Below are 20,041 nucleotides of genomic sequence, written 5' to 3' on the forward strand. Positions count from 1 at the left end.
AATCTAAGGCTGGGTACTATAAAACTCTTAGAGGAAAACATAGGAAAAACACTCTTTGACATAAATCACAGCAAGATCTTTTTTGATCCACCTCCTAGAGTAATGGAAATGAAAACAAAAATAAACAAATGGGACCTAATGAAACTTCAAAGCTTTTGCACAGCAAAGGAAACCATAAACAAGACGAAAAGACAACCCTCAGAATGGGAGAAAATATTTGCAAATGAATCAACGGACAAAAGATTAATCTCCAAAATATATAAACAGCTCATGCAGCTCAATATTAAAGAAACAAACAACCCAATCCAAAAATGGGCAGAAGACCTAAATAGACATTTCTCCAAAGAAGACATACAGATGGCCAAGAAGCACATGGAAAGCGGCTCAACATCACTAATAATTAGAGAAATGCAAATCAAAACTACAATGAGGTGTCACCTCACACCAGTTAGAATGGGCATCATCAGAAAATCTACAAACGCCAGATGCTGGAGAGGGTGTGGAGAAAAGGGAAACCTCTTGCACTGTTGGTGGGATGTACATTGATACAGCCACTATGGAGAACAGTATGGAGTTTCCTTAAAAAACTAAAAATAGAACTACCATATGATCCAGCAATCCCACTACTGGGCATATACTCAGAGAAAACCATAATTCAAAAAGACACATGCACCCCAATGTTCATTGCAGCACTATTTACAATAGCCAGGTCATGGAAGCAACCTAAATGCCCATCGACAGATGAATGGATAAAGAAGAGGTGGTACATATATACAATGGAATATTACTCAGCCATAAAAAGGAACGAAATTGAGTCATTTGTTGAGACGTGGATGGATTTAGAGACTGTCATACAGAGTGAAGTAAGTCGGAAAGAGAAAAACAAATATATTTATGCATGTATGTGGAACCTAGAAAAATGGTACAGATGAACCAGTTTGCAGGGCAGAAGTTGAGACACAGATGTAGAGAACAAATGTATGCACACCAAGGGGGGAAAACCGCGGTGGGGTGGGGATGGTGGTGTGCTGAATTGGGCGATTGGGATTGACATGTATACACTGATGTGTATAAAATTGATGACTAATAAGAACCTGCAGTATAAAAAAACAAACGAACAAACAAAAGAAAAACAACTAGTACTAAACTTTCTTTGGGTTATTTGTATGGAAATATGTTAATATAAATGTTTCAGGCATTACATGAAATTTCTAAAAATCTTATATGTTCTGGTGTAATGTTATAAGTCATAAGTCTAGTGACTTTAAAATGTTTATCTCAGAAATAACTAAATTTCCTTGTCAATTGCATTATCATGAACTTTCATCAAATCTTTAACCATGGTCATTTTTAAGTCTTTTGTCATTTACAGACAGTTCTGGGTGTACTCTGATGCTTTCGCAAAAATGTTCCTATAAAAGGGTTTCATCTTCAAGGAATTCATGGAAAAGACTCTGAGAAGTACAGGTTTCTGGCAACTGACTATACTGCTGAACTGAATGAATAAGCATTTTCAGAACTCTAATGGAAAACTGATGAACTCATAAAAGTGCTAACAAAAGATCAAGATGAGAAAAAAAATTAATTACATGGGACTGAGTGAACTGATGAGGATGATTATAATTTTTGTGACTTTCTGTTTGAATTAAAAAAAAAAATCCCACAAGGACTCAGAGGCAAAGAATATACAAATCAATTTTCACTGCAAAGTAAAGGAGCTGTTACAGTGGAGGATTACTGGAGTGAATGTCAATATTATGACATAGTATGAGTGTGTTTCGTGTTTGGTAATTGCAATCATTGTTGCTTTTGTTGTGGTTATCCATTTACAATGCTTGGTGTCAGTTTATTTATCTCTTGTAAAAATAAAATACAGTGTGTGTGTGTGTGTGTGTGTGAAAGAAAAATGAGAGACAAATTAATCCCATCAAAATGGCAGATTCTTAAAAAGTCATAAGATGAAGTTTTGCGAAGAACGAAGGGAAATGAACTTCTCGTAATTGCTTGTGGGTTTTAAAATTGGTACAACTGCCACAAGGGCAATTTGACATATTTATAAAAAATCCTAGATGTATGCATTATCATATATCTGTCTTCCTGTGCTAGGTATTATGCTAGGTAGTAGAAGAGTGATGGATGGTAAGGGAGATATTATTCCTGCCTTCCTTGGAGGAAAGACAACTAAATAAGCAATCACAATAATGTGATCATTTCATGAAGACTATAAAATAGATTTTCCTGTTTTTGCAATAATGATATCTGTGTATGTGTGCATGTAGAATATTAAATACACTAAAAGAATACATACCAGAAAAAAAAATCCTCTAATGCTAAAAGCAGATAACTGACAACTCCACTTCAGACTCTTCTAGGAAATGACACATTTTGTCTTTTTTTTTTTTTTCCCCGAAACTATGGTTCAGAGTTGAAGCCCTGAGTAGGTCCAAAGCTGTTTTGATAAACACCATCTTATTCTTGCTTGGGGACATCTTGTCCCTCCCCCCATTAAAATTTTAAGTGGTTTTGGAATTAAGTGGACTTGAGTTCCAGGACAGGCTTTGATTCTAATTATTAAAAAGAACTTGTACTACCAAAAAAAAAAAAGAATAAAATATAAAAATCATGATTATCTCAATAAATGCAGGAAAAGCATTTGCAAAATTCAACATCCTTTCATGATAAAAACCTTGACAGATTGGGCATAGAACAAACATACTTTAACATAGTAGAGGCCACGCACAACAAACTCACAGTTAACATTATACTCAATGGAGAAAATTGAAAAAATTTCCTCTAACATCAAGAACAAGACAAGAATGCCCACTCCCACCACTCTTATTCAATATAGTACTGGAAGTCCTAGCTAGAGTAATTAAGTAAGACAAAGAAATCCAAATTTCTTTGGATTTCTAAGTAAGACAAGGTCATCCAAATCAGAAAGGAAGAAGTAAAATCATCACTATTTGCAGATGATATGATTTTACATACAAAAATCCCAGAGACTCAATCAAAGAACTGTTGGAACTAATCAACAAATTTCATAAAATCGCAGGATATAAAATCAACATACAGAAATCAGCTGCATTTCTGTATACCAACAATTAAGTATCTGACAAAGAAATTACCCCATAAACAATAGCATCAAAAACAATAAAATACCTAGGAATAAATTTAACCAAGGAAGTGAAAGATCTGTACAACAAAAACTACAAGACTTTGCTGAAAGAAATTGAAGAAGACACAAACAAATGGAAAAACATCTCATGTTCATGGATTGGAAGAATATTGTAAAATGTCCATATTACCCAAACTGATCTATAGATTCAACACAATCTCTGTCAAAATATCAAGGGCATTCACCACAGAAATAGAAAAAACAATCCTAAAATTTGTATGGAACCACAAAAGACTCCAAATATCCAAAGAAATCCTAAGGAGAAAAAACAAATCCAAAAGTATCACACTTACTGACTTCAAACTATACTACAAAGCTAGAGTAATATAAAAACAGTATGGTACTGGCATAAAATTAGACATATAGACCATTAGAACAGAATACAGAGTCCAGAATTAAACCCTCCGCATATGTGGTCAACTACCTGTTGACAAGAGAGCCAAGAATACCCAATGAGGAAAGGATATTCTCTTCAACAAATAGTGCTGAAAAAACTGGATAAACACATGTAGAACAATGAAATTGAACCCCTATCTTACACCACTCGCAAAAAGAACTCTAAGTGGATCAAAGACTTAAACATAAGACCTGATACTATACAGGTAAAGAGCCATAAAATTAAGACAAAATAAGCTCTATGATGATAAGCAGAGTTGTGGGAGCTACAGAGGAAGCAGTAGTTAATTAAATTTGCCCAGAAGAGGGCACATTTGAGCTTACACTTGGAGAAAGAAAAGAATTTCACCAGAGTATGAACAGAAACACTTAAGTACATGACACGACCCCATAAAACTAGAAGTGTAGTGTGGGTGGGTAGAGGATTGTTTGGGACACCTGTCTGGGTCATGGGGCATGTTTGGACACGAGGCTTAGAAGACCCTTGAATGGCACGCAAAAAGTTTGGTATTTAGTCTACAGGCAACAAGAACCGACTGAAACATTTTGAATAGGAAGGTGATGAGGGGTGGGCTTTAACCAACATTAATAGTAGAGCAATGGGGGAAGGAGGAGAAAGCCTGAGGCAGGGAAGCCAGTTAGAAAATCAGGGTCTGATTTGGGAACAGTGGAGAGGAGGGACAGATGAGAGACATTTTTGAAGGGTAATTAATTTTGGGGACTTGAAGGCTATTAGTTCTCAAGGCTGAGCTAGCTAAAAGCTGGATTTTATGTAAGACAGCTCTGAGGGGAGGGGAGGAAGAGGGACATGAAAGGTGGAGCAGGTTTAAGGATGAGATTGAGAGATTGGTTTGGAAAGTGCTGCTTCTGTAGCAGGTAGGTCAGGGTTAGAGAGAGAGAGAATTGGGAAACCTCATCAGACAGATAATAAAGTCATGAGAGCGGATGGACTCACCCAAGGAAAGAGGGAAGTCAGGAGAAAAGTGGAACCAAGGGATAAACTGAAGGGAATGCCTGTGTCTATTGGTGGGTGAAGTGCCAACCAGCATAGTCACTGAGTATCAATGTAACCAAAGATGGGGGATACCCTGGAGGTGGCAGTATCACAGAAATGAGGTAAATGGACTCTTCAGGACTCTGGGACCATATCACCCATGTTAGAATTGCTTCTTAGTGATGTGTCTTGGGCAAATTACTTGACTTCTTTGTGCCTCAGTTTCCTCAGCTGTAAAATAAGGATAATAATAGTATCCACATAATAGAGTGGTTGTGAAAACTGAGTTACAATAGGTGAAGTAATTAGAACAGTGCCTGTTACATAGAAAATGGTGTATGTGTTAGTCATTGTTTTGTTGTTACTTTCTAAAATAAGGTTTTAAAAGTAAAAACAGTAGAAAATATGCAGTCATTCATTCAGCCGAGTGCTTTTAAAATTTTTTTCAATTATGCCATCTGGTTGTTTTGCATCAGGCACTGCCTTTTTAAAAACGTTTTATTCTGCAAAGTTGCAAACATAGTACAGAGTTCCTAAATACTCTTCACCTTGTTTCTCATAAGGTTAACATCTTACATATATATTGAAGCCAGAAAATTAACATTAATACAGTACTGTTAACTAATTACCTTATTTGAATAATGCCTGTTTTCCACTGTCTTTTTTTCTTGTCCATGACCCATTCCAGCATCCAACACTGCATTTAGTTGTATCTCCTTTGTTCCCTCCAGTCTATGACAGTTCTGTCTTTTTCATGATCGTAACATATTTTAAGACTACTAGTTTTGTAGAAGGTCCTTCCATTTGGGTTTATCTAATGGTTTCTCATGATTAGGTTGAGGTTATGCATTTTTGGCAAAAATTCCACAGAAAGGATATTGCAGCCTCCTCAGTACACCATCTTGGGGGTATGATGTCAATATGTCTTATTACTGGTGATATTAACTTGGATGACTCAGTTACGGTGATGTCTATCAGGTTTCTCCATAGTAAAGATACTATTTTTTCCTTTGTAATTACTATCATGTAGGGAGATACTTTGAGAATATACAAATCATTTTTTTCAATATAATTTCCCCTACTAATTTTAGCATTCTTTGATGGCTCTTGCCTGCAACAATTACTAGTGTGGTGTCTGACTAATGGTGATTTTCTATTTTTAGTCATTCCTTCTACATTTATTAATTAAAATTCTGTCATAAGAAAGAGCTGTCCCTTTCCCCCCATTTATTTATTTCAGTATATATTTATACCTGTATTTATTTCAGTATGGACTTGGATACTTAGTCTTTGGGTTGTAATCCAATACTATTCTTATTTATTTTGTTGTACAAGTTTTTCCAGCTTTGGCCATTGGGACCTCATTCAAGTTTGTTCTGTGTCCTATTGATGTGTCCCCATCATTTCTCAAGCACTTCCTAACTTTCTGGCATCACAAGATATTCCAGACTAATCTTGTCTTTTCTCTGCCATAGCTCTGGAATCAAACATTTCTCTAAGGAGCCCTGGTTCCTTTTATTAGAGAATGGTATTTAGAAAACAAGCTCTGGACTCTAGGTATGATCATTGCTCCTAGGATGCCACTGCTTCCAGGCTCAGGGAGGAGTACCTCTTTTTCAAGTGTCCTAGCCGTCTTTCTAGAAGAGATGTTCCCTGTGCTTTGGGGAAAAATATGGGTTAAAACAATGACACATTCAGATTATTATCCTTTTGAAAATAGTACTGGAAAACCAATACTCTGTTCTTTTTCCTTTTTCCTTCCCTAGTTCTCCAGTTTGGATTTACAACTATCTTTGTGGCAGCTTTTCCCCTAGCACCACTTCTGGCCTTACTGAATAATATAATTGAAATTCGACTTGATGCTTATAAATTTGTCACACAGTGGAGGCGACCTTTAGCTTCAAGGGCCAAAGACATAGGTAAGTTGGATTTGAAGTGTTTTTAAAAGATATTAACCACCTGGTAGATAAAATAAAACAGCTACCAGCTTTAGATTTTTACATATGGTTTCCATGTAAGATGACTCAACTAACTCTTGCAAAAGAATAATTGTTAGCTTTAAATAATATTAGATAACAAGTACAGCTACCTATTTGGAAATTTATAATTTCCAGTGCTAGAGAATTTGTGCTTAAATAGATTCTCAATTTGGTTGTTTCTATCCTAAGACTTTGGAATCTAAAAATTTGATCTATTCCCACCTATTTCCTTTTTAAAGTAGATCTCCCATTTGCTTAACTTTGTTTTGCTCTTTCCTAAATGTTTGCCGGAGTCATAGGAAGCATGGTCCAGTTTTTCTAGAGGCAGAGATGGCCTTTGGTTTTTGACTAGAGATGCTGAGTTGAATCAGGTGCAGCCCCTCAAAAGCTGGCAGAGATCAGAGACTGTCTTTTATCCATTTCTGCATCCAGTGCTTAGGATAGGGCAGGCAGGTGCTCAGCCAGTGTGTGCAGAAGAGAATTCGGTGTGCATATGCTTAACTCAGTGGTCTTGGAACGTCCCAATGAAACAAACACACTCAATGAGCACCTACTACTCTGGGCCAGTGCATCAGGAACTTGGTCCATAAAGATGAACTGGAGAGACCCTATAGGTACCCCCAAGGAGCTCCCAGTCTGGTGGCATCTTGACATTACATGTGCCAATCTGATCAGATAGTGTTTGGTGCCTTATCATTGACTAGAATTCTCTACCTATATCTGAACCCGATTGAGTTTTAAGTCATGAGCATGGGCACTTCCATGCAAACTCCTTCAATGCCAAGGTTTTTGAAGGTACAAATCCTTCCTCCTGGTTGCAAGAATCAGTATTTGGGATGGTGGAAGGACCCGTGCAAAGGACTATTGAAAATGAATTACCCCAGTTGTTTTTATAGTTATCACCTATGCTGTTGTGTCTGGAATTAATTCAACACTTCTCTTTGAATAGGAATTTGGTATGGAATTCTTGAAGGCATTGGAATTCTCTCTGTTATTACAAACGCATTTGTCATAGCGATCACATCTGACTTTATCCCTCGCTTGGTGTACGCTTATAAGTATGGACCTTGTGCAGGCCAAGGAGAAGCTGGGCAAAAGTAAGTGTGCCATAAAGCCATCATGAAATCCCCATTTCCTAGCCATTGTGTGCTGTTGGACACTCAGACAGAAGTCTCTGCATTGGAGTACATGGGACACAAGCTCAGGACAGAAGGCCTGTAGTGGGGGGGTGGAAATGTGATACAATAACACTTTTGGCCAAAGAAAACACATTCTGATCTATTGAAGGGTTGGAAGTCATACAAGTCATACAAGTTTTAGGTGGAATCCAATGTGAGAAAAGCAATTAATCATTTTCCCCCTCCTGCCCACCATGAATTCAGAAGTGTGTGGTATGCTAATGTGTGTAGCAAAAAAAGTGTTCCATGATGTATAGTTATGCCATTTTTATGAGTTTATAAAAGTATAGCTATAATTTGATTCCTCTTGTGTCATGTGTAGACTCTGCAAATTTTACATGGGAAATGTGCAATCATGTGCCAAGTACTCACAAGGTATTCCATAAATATTTGTGGAATAAGTAACTGAATGATTCTTTCCTGGCATGGACTTGACCAGTGTCTATATTACCACAGGCAAGTTGGGTGAACTTAACTCGCTGAGCACTCAATACTATGGCATCACCTCAATGGTTCCCAAAGCCAGCCAGGGCTCTGTATTTCTGGTCAGCTAAAGCCTTGGCAAAATTATAACATGTCCCCTAGCTTTCATTTCTACACCCTTGGAAAAAAGATTAAAAGTCCCAACATACTTTAATGGGAAAAAATAAAACAACCCTGTTTGGCTAATGTCAAAATAATATACTTAATTGTGGGATTTAAATGTCTGTAGGTCAGAGTGGAATGTGTGTTGGGATCATAGGGTCCTTTTGGTGCCCCAGAAGTCATCTCACTTAGGCTCCTGCATATTCCTACAAGCAGCCCTGCCTCTTAGTTTACTAGTCTGAGCCAAACTAATTCATCCTCTATAGCCAGTGTAGTTCCATCAGCCCCCAAGGGGTACAGTGCCACCAAATCAAGTCAGCTAAATTTATACACACCTGACCTAGGTCCAATTTCATTATTCATCCTACATAAATGCTCTAAGGCATAGATAACTGAATGAGATAAAGCTCACAATCCAGCTATTTGAGGAAGCTTCTATAAAGTTCTTCACTAACCACGTGGCCATTAAATGTGAATTATCTAGCCACTTTAAGTGAGCATACCATCCCATTTTAAGAGAGATTTAAAGACTTACATTGTACTATGCATGCATTTCTTTCTACCTGTAACTGTTGTGAACATTCTCTGCTTGACTCAGCCTAGAAGAGCTTACCTTTGTTCAAACCACTTTCATGTATGTTTTGCATTTGATTCTCAAAACAACGCGGGTAGTGGGATATGCATTATTAGCCTCGCTTTGAAGAGCAGAAAGAGATTGAGAGAGGTTAAATCCATAATCACAAGGCAGAGTAACTGATGGAGCCCACACGAAGGTAAAGCCTAGACTCAGACAGTGCCCTTCATCCTGAACCTCACAGCCCTCGGGGCCCTTGCCAACAAGTGCTTATCCAACTCATCTAACAGTCAACTCCCCGGGGTTTAAATCTTGATGGTTATTTCCATTCTTCCGCTACTTCAAATATGGTAATACCTGTCTTGTTCTGGAGGAAACCAAAAAATAAAGTGGGAACATTTATGCGCAGCTGATAATGAATCAAAGCTTTAGAATTTTGACGGCCTATTAGATTTAAGACAATGTTCATGGTGATTAGAATTTCTCTAAATAGCCTCCTTAATTCGGTTTTACTGAGCTCTTTGGGCCTTTTTTTTTTTTTAAACAATGTTTCTCTTAAGAGCCTTTTGCTACCTTCAAAATTTGTAGATCTACTTTTTATCTTCTAATCCATTGGTCGCTTTTCTTTTTTTCAAATAGTTACATTTGTGTATGTTTCTTCATGAATCTTATTTTCTGCCCCACCAGCTACTCTATTATCCTTTTTAGGTTTTTTTTTTCCAGTTTAAAAATGCTTCAGAGATGACTGAACTCATAGAGGAGAAGCATTGTCAAATTTTAGATGTCATAGGCTTTTAAGGTTGCATGTGCAGTCGGAGTGACATCCCACTTAGATTAAATCCGGCTGTGGAAACGCCATATTTCAATTTAAATTGACCCTAAATCAACAGTATTCCAACCAAACTATGGAAATGCCATATTTCAATTTAAATTGACCCTAAATCAACAGTATTCCAACCAAACCAATCACCTTTCTCCAAAACCCCAGGCTTCCTCACCTTACAGGTTTCCCTGGCTCCTCCATGGATGAGAATTTCACTCCTGTGTCCAGGGTCATTCAGTTCACAGGCCCCTCGTCCCTCTGACAGCGTGCGTCAGTTATTCCTGGCTGCGCATTCCCAGCAGACGAAGTCTTCAGCAGCACGGTGGGGAAGACATTCTCATTTTTCAGCCAGATCTGTACGTGAAAGGAATACTGTGGTTTGAGGCAGTGGTCTCCACACAAGTGGGTACACAAGAATTTTTCAAATGTTTTCATCTTCCCTCTTAAGACATCCTGTCTTTCCAGCTGCCGGTGATCAGAGTGTTGTTCATTGCCTACGAAATGAAGTCACTTCCTCTTTCAGGCTATCTTCCCAAGGGCCCTTTAGAAAGAGCTTAGAGAACTAAAATCACCTCTGGGCAGACATCAGGAGACAGAAATTGTGAAGTAAAGTTGAAGATGTATATGATAAAATTGTTCTGTCAATCAGAGTTAAAATTTCAATCAGCAAACTAAATTTTTTTTCCAGAAAGCACAAATAACCAGTTTGATCCCTCACCCTCAATGAATGCAATAAACTAATTACTTTGTTATCAGGTAGACATGGATTAGAGTTTGCGAACATTCTCTAAGGATATATGCAGGCCTTAGACAATTACTGTGAGGTATATACCTGATCTAGTGATATAAATCAAGCTGATTTTCCTGTAAAAATAGTGATATCATAAGGAGTTAGAGACTTGATCAAGGACACAATGCTTGAATTTTCACAGAATAAGCTACAAATATCTTAATGAACTCTAAATAATGTATTTATATAAGCTATAAATCAATTAAATCGATCAACACCAAAACCAATTGCAAAGTTGTATTTCAGAAAATAAAGCTTATGGTTACAGAGGTCTACTCTTATTTCATAATGTCTGACATTTTCAATGCAAGAAGTCAGAAGTCCACTTTCTTCTGTGCTTATCTCATTAGCCTAATTTACTACCTATAAATAAAGTTATCTACAAATTAATTAGTCATTTGTTGTCTACAAAGCATGTCTGACTTTAAATGCACAAACCTGACCTTATTTCCCCTTGCTTTTTTGCCCTTTCAGCCCTATCCCCATGCTATTTGAGTCACAATGCCTAAAACCTCAAAAGCAAATTTAGTAGCAGAATTCAAAGACACTCTGCAGTGACTTTGATCTGGAATCTACAAATTCAAAAGTCAACTTCTGATTCTGTTCTCTCCCTTGAAAATGATGATAATGATCACTAGTTCATCCTTTTCCCCCACAGTGAAGGATGGAAAGCAATAAGTAATGAATGGTTTTAAAACCAGAATTCTCACATTTAAATAAATGTCTTCTCAGAAGTTACTTGGAAAATGTATGCATTCTAATTCAAACAATGCTGTCCTTGCATAAGACATTTTTCTGAATCTTCTTTCTTGGAAATGCCTTCAGAGGCCATCTGCCAACCCCTTAAGAAAACTAACTTCATTATTTTATATTCTCAGGAAACTCTTCCTTTGTCTGATACTTTTTTCTCCTTCCCTCTCACTTCTCCCTGATCATCAGTGTAGCCTCATCTTTCCTCTGTCTCACCTGGAGCTGGGGGTGTGTCACAGTGAGGATACATAGACCTCCTGCCAGCAAACTTAGTAGACATGGGATCTGCTGCTGCCTGTGGCCTTCCTGCTGTAACAATAGGTCACTGAGTTGACACATGGATGCCACTGGCTGAACTCTATACGATGAAGTGTGGGAAACCTCATTTCCCTGAATTGATGATGGTCTCAACTGTTTGATGTTGGCAAGCTAAGATTCTACCACAGTGAAAAGAATTAGATAAATGCATAGAAAATTCAGTATTAGCAGTTCCTCTTCTTCCCTGATTATGGAAATTATATGGAAAGAAGACTTACTAGTTCCATGTGTAATGCTTTGCACCCAGAAGGAGTACATGCCCACTAAAGGCACATTTTCAACTTGATTCATGACTGACATTACATGAATATGCTTAATAAAGAGTTCAACTATGTCTCCCTTTTATCTTTTATTTTGAATGTAAGGTATTCAGCCTGTGAGATGGGTATTTCATTCGAATTTAGGTTCTCTGCTGAGTTTTTTAAGAGTAGCCATTAGCAGCTTTAATCTTAGTAAAGCTCAGGGCTGCTGTGTGAGAGAAGAGTGTAGGAGGGGTTGTAATTATTCCATTTCAATGCTGGGCCTGCTTTTGCCAGTTTCCAGAGCACCTTTCCCTTTCCCACAGCTCAGCTCCTGAAAAGATTCTGCTCTATTCTGTATTTCACAAAACTGGCTCCCTCTCTGTGACAGCTAATCATCATCAAGACTCTGTTTTCATATCATGTTCTAGGCAGTTCATAGATGAGGGAGCAATCATTTCAAATTACCTTTTTATGGAGTGATGGGAGAGGCCTGCTGCCAGTGGGAGTAGGGCATGTTACACACGCACTGACCATTTGTTTCACCCATGAGTGACTGTTGACAAATGGGTCCTTCTGCTTGGTTCATTTCTTTTAAGGCCATGATGAAACCAGTGACTTGTCTTGAGCAAGACAACACATGCACAGAACCCATGTGCTCTCAGAACTATGTTTGTGTTATCACTTGGGTTTGGTATTCAGCAACTTTGGATAATCACATCAGACATGTTAATGAAGAGAGTCTGAAGACCATGATTTCTTCTTTCAATTAATAATTAAATATTTATTGACCTCCTGCTAGGTGCATGAAATAAAATGAATAATACCACTCACATTTATTAAGATCTTGCTATAGGCTAAGCATTATATCACTTGCTTTACATATATCATTTCATTTCATTCCCACAATGACCCTATGAGGTGGACACTTTTGTTGCTTAAAGGGTTGCATAATTTGCCAAGATCACATGGCTAGAAAGCAGCAGAGCTACAATTTGACCCTAAAGGCCAAGTGTTTTGTATTGTAATATACTGACCCCCATCCCCCAACACAGAATGAAAGCCATGTCCTCAAGAAGCTTATAATCCCTGGGAGGTCCAGGCAATACTTTTACTCCTGATCCATCTTCAAGACCTTGATAGAATCTCTGGTACTTTAATTTTCCTCCAATCAAATAAATTGAATTCAATATTTACTGGATTCCTACACTGCACGAGACTGTCCTAGGATACCAAAATATCTATGACACCTCTTCTGATCCAAAAAAGAAAAAAACCACTATAGTCCAAAGGAGAAGACATACATGTATGCAGCCAACTCTAGTATAAGCTATATGGCCATTGTGAAGTAAATATAGCTGCACCACAGAGAGAAGGGAATGAGTCTTCTGACTGGGGGGATTAAGACATTTTCACAAAAGAGGTGACATCTCAGTTGGTGAACACTATTACCACTCGTAAAACATGAGTAAGGAATCCCAAGAGAAAAGACAACATGAGCAGAGGCATGAAAGTATATGATACATGAAAGGAACATAATCTAGCATGACTGTAGCATGGGATGTGAGTTGGGAGGGGGGTTATATTCATACTAGTTATATTCAGGGCATTATGAGAAATTATAGATAATCATTAATGAAGGAATGCGATTATGTGTGCATATATGTGTGTGTCATCAATGAAAGAAGTGGTGACTTATTTATGCAGATCATGCAATGCTTTTGCCCATTTCACTGAAGCACTGATTAGAGTAGTGATGGTCTAGATGATGATTCTGCACAAAAAGGACTATAACAAAAGAAATGACTTGTTCTTCATTCAACATACCCAGGGCTTTACAGTGTATTCCAACTTGAGTGCTGTGACAAGGCAGGTCCAAGTAAGGCACCTGTAACTGTGGGGATTTCTAGGAAGCAGAGCCTTGGTGAATTGGATGCAGAGGTGATTCGAGTCCTAATTATAGAATCTGTTTTCTTTTGTAGGTGCATGGTTGGCTATGTGAACGCCAGCTTGTCTGTATTCCGAATTTCTGACTTTGAGAACCGATCTGAGCCTGAGTCTGATGGCAGTGAGTTCTCGGGGACTCCTCTCAAGTACTGTAGGTAAGTGTGGCACTCTTAGCCTCAGCTGGGCTGGCTCTGCCGTGGGGAGGTGTTGCTCAGACAGTGGCCCTTTTCGACTGAGTGGATTTACAGCTGCGGTTCTCAAACTTGATTATGCATTACAATCCCCTGGAGAATTTTTAAATCTCTTTATGAGGCTGTGACCCAGACAGATTAAAACGTAATCTCTGGGGTGAAACCCAGACTTCCAGATCCAGGAAGCCCTTGTAAGAGGAACCCAAAGAGACCCCCACTAAGACATTATAATTAAAGTATCAAAAGTTAAGACAAGGAGAGAATATTAGAAGCAGCAAGAGAAAAACACTTTGTTACACACAGGCATATGTCAGTTTTGTGCACTTCGCAGATACTGCATTTTTTAAAAATTGAAGGTTCGTGGCAATCCGGCATCGAGAAAGTCTGTCAGTGCCGTTTTTCCAACAGCATTTGCTCACTTTGTGACTCTGTGTCACGTTTTGGTAATTCTTGCCATATTTCAGATTTTTTCATTATTATTATATTTGTTGTGGTGATCTATGATCAGTGATCTTTGATGTTACTATTGTAATTGTTTTGGGGTGCTACAAACCCTGCACATATAAGACAGTGGACTTAATGTGTTCTGACTGCTCTGTTTCCCCATCTCTGCCTCTCCTTGGGCTCCCCTCTTCCCTGAGACACAGTATTGAAATTAGGCCAATTCAATTAATAACCCTACAGTGGCCTCTAAGTGTTCAAGAGAAAGGAAAGCCACACATCTCTCACTTTAAATCAAAAGCTAGAAATGACTAAGCTTAGTAAGGAAGGCAAGCTGAAAGCAGAGATAAGCCAAAAGGTAGGCCTCTTCCACCAAACAGTTTGCCAAGTTGTGAATGCAAAGGAAAAGTTCTTGAAGGAAAGTTAAAGTGCTACTCCAGTGAACACCCAAATGATAAGAAAGTGAAACAGCCTTACTGATGATCTGAAGAAAGTTTTAGTGGTCTGTACAGAAGATCAAACCAGCAACAACATTCCCTTAAGCCAAAACTTAATCCAGAGCAAGACCCTCACTCTCTCAATTCTGTGAGGGCCAAGAGAGGTAACAAAGCTACAGAAAAGTTGGAAGCCAGCAGAGGTTAGTTCATGAGGTTTAAGAAGCAGCACCCATAACATGCAAGTGCTGATGTAGAAGCTGCAGCAATTTGGTTCAAGATGGTGGAGTAGAAGGACGTGTGCTCACTCCCCCTTGCGAGAGCACCAGAATCACAACTAACTGCTGAATAATCATCAACAGGAAGACACTGTAACTCACCAAAAAAGGTACCCCACATCCAAAGACAAGCCCCAGTGAGATGGTAGGAGGGTCGCAATCACAATAAAACCAAATCCCATAACCACTGGGTAGGTGACTCACAAACTGGAGAACAATTATACCACAGAAGTCCACCCACTGGAGTGAAGGTTCTGAGCCCAACGTCATGCTTCCCAATGGCGGGGTCTAGCAATGGGAGAAGGAATTCCCAGAGAATCACACATTGAAGGCTAGCAGGATTTGATTGCAGGACTTCGACAGGACTGGGGGAAACAGAGACTCCACTCTTGCAGGGCACACACAAAGTAGTGTGCTTATCAGGACCCAGGGGGAAGGAGCAGTGACCCCACAGGAGACTGAACAGACCTACCTGCTAGTGTTGGAGGGTCTCCTGCAGAGGCGGGGGTGGAGGGCTGTGGCTCACCATGAGGACAAGACACAGGCAGCAGAAGTTCTGGGAAGTACTCCTTGGCGTGAGCCCTCCCGGAGTCCACCATTAGCCCCACCAAAGAGCCTCTAGCTCCAGTGCTGGGTCCCCTCAGGCCAAACAACCAAAAGAGAGGGAACTCAGCCCCATCCATCAGCAGACAAGCAGATTAAAGTTTTACTGAGCTCTGCCCACCAGAGAAACACCCAGCTCTACTCACCACCAGTTCCTCCAATCAGGAAGCTTGCACAACACTCTTAGATAGCCTCATCCACCAGAGAGCAGACAGCAGAAGCAAGAAGAACTACAATCCTGCAGCCTGTGGAACGAAAACCACATTCACAGAAAGATAGACAAAATGAAAAGGCAGAGGACTATGTACCAGATGAAGTAACAAGATAAAACCCCAGAAAAACAACTAAATGAAGTGGAGATAGGCAACCTTCCAGAAAAGGAATTCAGAATAATGATAGTGAAGATGATCCAGGACCTCAGAAAAAGAATGGAGGCAAAGATCGAGAATATGCAAGAAGTGTTTAACAAAGACCTAAAAGAATTAAAGAACAAACACCTAGAAGAATTAAAGAACAAACAGAGATGAACAATACAATAACTGAAATGAAAAATACACTAGAAGGAATCAACAGCAGAATAACTGAGGCAGAAGAACAGATAAGTGACCTGGAAGACAGAATGGTGGAATTCACTGCCATGGAACAGAATAAAGAAAAAGAATGAAAAGAAATGAAGACAGCCTAAGAGACCTCTGGGACAAAATCAAATGCACCAACATTCACATTATAGGGGTCGCAGAAGAAGAAGAGAGAGAAAAAGGACCCGAGAAAATATGTGAAGAGATTATAGTCGAAAACTTCCCTAACATAGGAAAGGAAATAGCCACCCAAGTCCAGGAAGCACAGAGAGCCCCAGGCAGGATAAACCCAAGGAGAAACACACCGAGACACACAGTAATCAAATTGACAAAAATTAAAGACAAAGAAAAATTATTAAAAGTAACAAGGGAAAAACGACAGATAACATACAAGGGAACTCCCATAAGGTTAACAGACGATTTCTCAGCGAAACTGTACAAGCCAGAAAGGAGTGGCACGATATATTTAAAGTGATGAAAGGGAAGAACCTACAACCAAAATTACTCTACCCAGCAAGGCTCTCATTCAGATTCGACAGAGAAATCAAAAGCTTTACAGACAAGCAAAAGCTAAGAGAATTCAGCACCACCAAATCAGCTCTACAACAAATGCTAAAGGAAATTCTCTAAGTGGGAAACACAAGAGAAGAAAAGGACCTACAAAAACAAACCCAAAACAATTAAGAAAATGGTCATAGGAACATACATATCGATAATTACCTTAAATGTGAATGGAGTAAATGCTCCAACCAAAAGACACAGGCTTGCTGAATGGATAGAAAAACGAGACCCATATATATGCTGTCTACAAGAGACCCACTTCAGACCTACGAACACATACAGACTGAAACTGAGGAGATGGAAAAAGATATTCCATGCAAATGGAAATCAAAATAAAGCTGGAGTAGTAATACTCATATCAGATAAAATAGACGTTAAAATAAAGAATGGTACAAGAAACAAGGAAGCACACTACATAATGATCAAGGGATCAATCCAAGAAGAAAATATAACAATTATAAATATATATGCACCCAACATAGGAGCACATCAATACATAAGGCAACTGCTAACAGCTATAAAAGAGGAAATCAATAGTAACACAATAATAGTGGGGGACTTTAACACCTCACTTACACCAATGGAGAGATCATCCACAAGAAAATTAATAAGGAAACACAAGCTTTAAATGACACAATAAACCAGATAGATTTAATTGATATATATAGGACATCCGAAAACAGCAGATTACACTTTCTTCTCAAGTGCACATGGAACATTCTCCAGGATAGATCACATCTTGGGTCACAAATCAAGCATTAGTAAATTTAAGAAAATTGAAATCATATCAAGCATCTTTTCTGAACAAAACACTATGAGATTAGAAATAAACTACAGGGGAAAAAAAGGTAAGCAACACAAACATATGGAGGCTAAACAGTACATTACTAAATAACCAAGAGATCACTAAAGAAATCAAAGAGGAAATCAACAAATACCTAGAGACAAATGACAACGAAAACACAACGATCCAAAACCTATGGGATGCAGCAAAGGCAGTTCTAAGAGGGAAGTTTATAGCAATAAAATTCTACCTCAAGAAACAAGAAAAAATCTCAAATAAACAATCTAAACTTACATCTAAAGGAACTAGAGAAAGTAGAACAAACAAAACCCAAAGTTAGTAGAAGGAAAGAAATCATAAAGATCAGAGCAGAAATAAACGATACAGGAACAAAGAAAACAATAGCAAAGATCAATAAAACTAAAAGCTGGTTCTTTGAGAAGATAAAATTGATAAACATTTAGCCAGACTTATCAAGAAAAAGAGGGAGAAGACTCAAATCAATAAAATTAGAAATGAAAAAGGAGAAGTTACAACAGACACTACAGAAATACAAAGCATCACAAGAGACTACTACAAGCAACTCTATGCCCCAAAAATGGACAACCTGGAAGAAATGGACAATTTCTTAGAAAGGTATAACCTTCCAAGTCTGAACCAGGAAGAAATAGAAAATATGAACAGACCAATCACAAGTAATGAATTTGAAACTGTGATTAAAAATCTTCCAACAAACAAAAGCCCAGGACCAGATGGCTTCACAGCTGAATTCTATCAAACATTTAGAGAAGAGCTAACACCCATCCTTCTCAAACTCTTCCAAAAAAACGGCGAGGAAGGAACACTCCCAAACTCATTCTACGAGGCCACCATCACCCTGATACCAAAACCAGACAAAGATATTACAAAAAAGAAAATTACAGACCAGTACCACTGTGAATATAGATGCAAAAGTCCTCAACAAACTACTAGCAAACAGAATCCAACAACACATTAAAAGGATCATACACCATAATCATGTGGGATTTCTCTCAGGGATGCAAGGAGTCTTCAGTATATGCAAGTCAATCAGTGTGATACACCATATTAACAAATTGAAGAATAAAAACCATGTGATCATCTCAATAGATGCAGAAAAAGCTTTTGACAAAATTCAACACCTATTTATGATAAAAACTCTCCAGAAAGTGGGCACAGAGGGAACCTACCTCAACATAATAAAGGCCATATACGACAAACCCACAGCAAACATCATTCTCAATGGTGAAAAACTGAAAGTATTTCCTCTAAGGTCAGGAACAAGACAAGGATGTCCACTCTCACCACTATTATTCAAGATAGTTTTGGAAGTCCTAGCCACAGCAGTCAGAGAAGAAAAAGAAAGAAAAGAAATCCAAATTGGAAAAGAAGTAAAACTTTCACTGTTTGCAGATTACCTGATACTATACATAGAAAATCCTAAAGATGCCACCAGAAAACTACTAATCAATGAATTTGGTAAAGTTGCAGGATGCAGAAGTAATGCGCAGAAATCTCTTGCATTCCTATACACTAACAACGAAATATCAGAAAGAGAAATTAAGGAAAGAATCCCATTCACCACTGCAACAAAAAGAATAAAATACCTAGGAATAAACCTACCTAAGGAGGTAAAAGACGTGTACTCAGAAAACAATAAGACACTGATGAAAGAAATTAAAGGTGACACAAACAGGTGGAGAGACATACCATGTTCTTGGATTGGAAGATTCAATATTGTGAAAATGACTATACTACCCAAAGCAATCTACAGATTCAATGCAATACCTATCAAATTACCAATGGCATTTTTTATAGAACTAGAACAAAAAAATCTTAAAATTTGTATGGAGGCAAAAAAGACCCCAAATAGCCAAAGTAATCAAGAAAGAAAAACAGAGCTGGCAGAACCAGGCTCCCTGACTTCAGACTATATTACAAAGCTACAGTAACCAAAACAGTATGGTACTGGCACAAAAATAGAAATAGATGGAACAGGATAGAAAGCTCAGAAATAAACCCATACACCTATGGTCAATTAATCTACAACAAAGGAGGCAAGAATATACAATAGAGAAAAGACAGTCTCTTCAATAAGTGTTGCTGGGAAAATTGGACAGCTATATGTAAAAGAATGAAATTAGAACACTCCCTAACACCGTACACAAAAATAAACTCAAAATAGATTAAAGACCTAAATATAAGACCGGATAGGATGAAACACCTAGAGGAAAACACAGGCAGGACACTCTTTGACATAAATCGCCACAATATCTTTTTGGATCCATCTCCTAGAGTAATGGAAATAAAAACAAAAATAAACAAATGGTACCTAATAAACTTAAAAGCTTTTGCAGAGCAAAGGAAACCATCAACAAAACGAAAAGACAACCTACAGAATGTGA

The 20,041-nt window shown here is 38.2% G+C and overlaps 1 protein-coding gene across 2 annotated transcripts in view; it reads left to right on the forward strand.

Annotated features, from left to right (window-relative positions):
* ANO4 (anoctamin 4) overlaps positions 1-20,041 on the forward strand; it is a 445,216-nt gene that overhangs the window by 413,838 nt on the left and 11,337 nt on the right. For both annotated transcript variants that reach the window (XM_036866241.1, XM_036866242.1), the window contains 3 exons: positions 6,332-6,484; positions 7,494-7,641; positions 13,784-13,903. In XM_036866241.1, coding sequence (XP_036722136.1) covers positions 6,332-6,484; positions 7,494-7,641; positions 13,784-13,903 — 421 coding nt within the window. The remainder of the gene's footprint in view (positions 1-6,331; positions 6,485-7,493; positions 7,642-13,783; positions 13,904-20,041) is intronic.

The sequence above is a fragment of the Balaenoptera musculus genome, chromosome 10 (assembly GCF_009873245.2).
Source record: "Balaenoptera musculus isolate JJ_BM4_2016_0621 chromosome 10, mBalMus1.pri.v3, whole genome shotgun sequence".
NCBI lineage: Eukaryota > Metazoa > Chordata > Mammalia > Artiodactyla > Balaenopteridae > Balaenoptera > Balaenoptera musculus.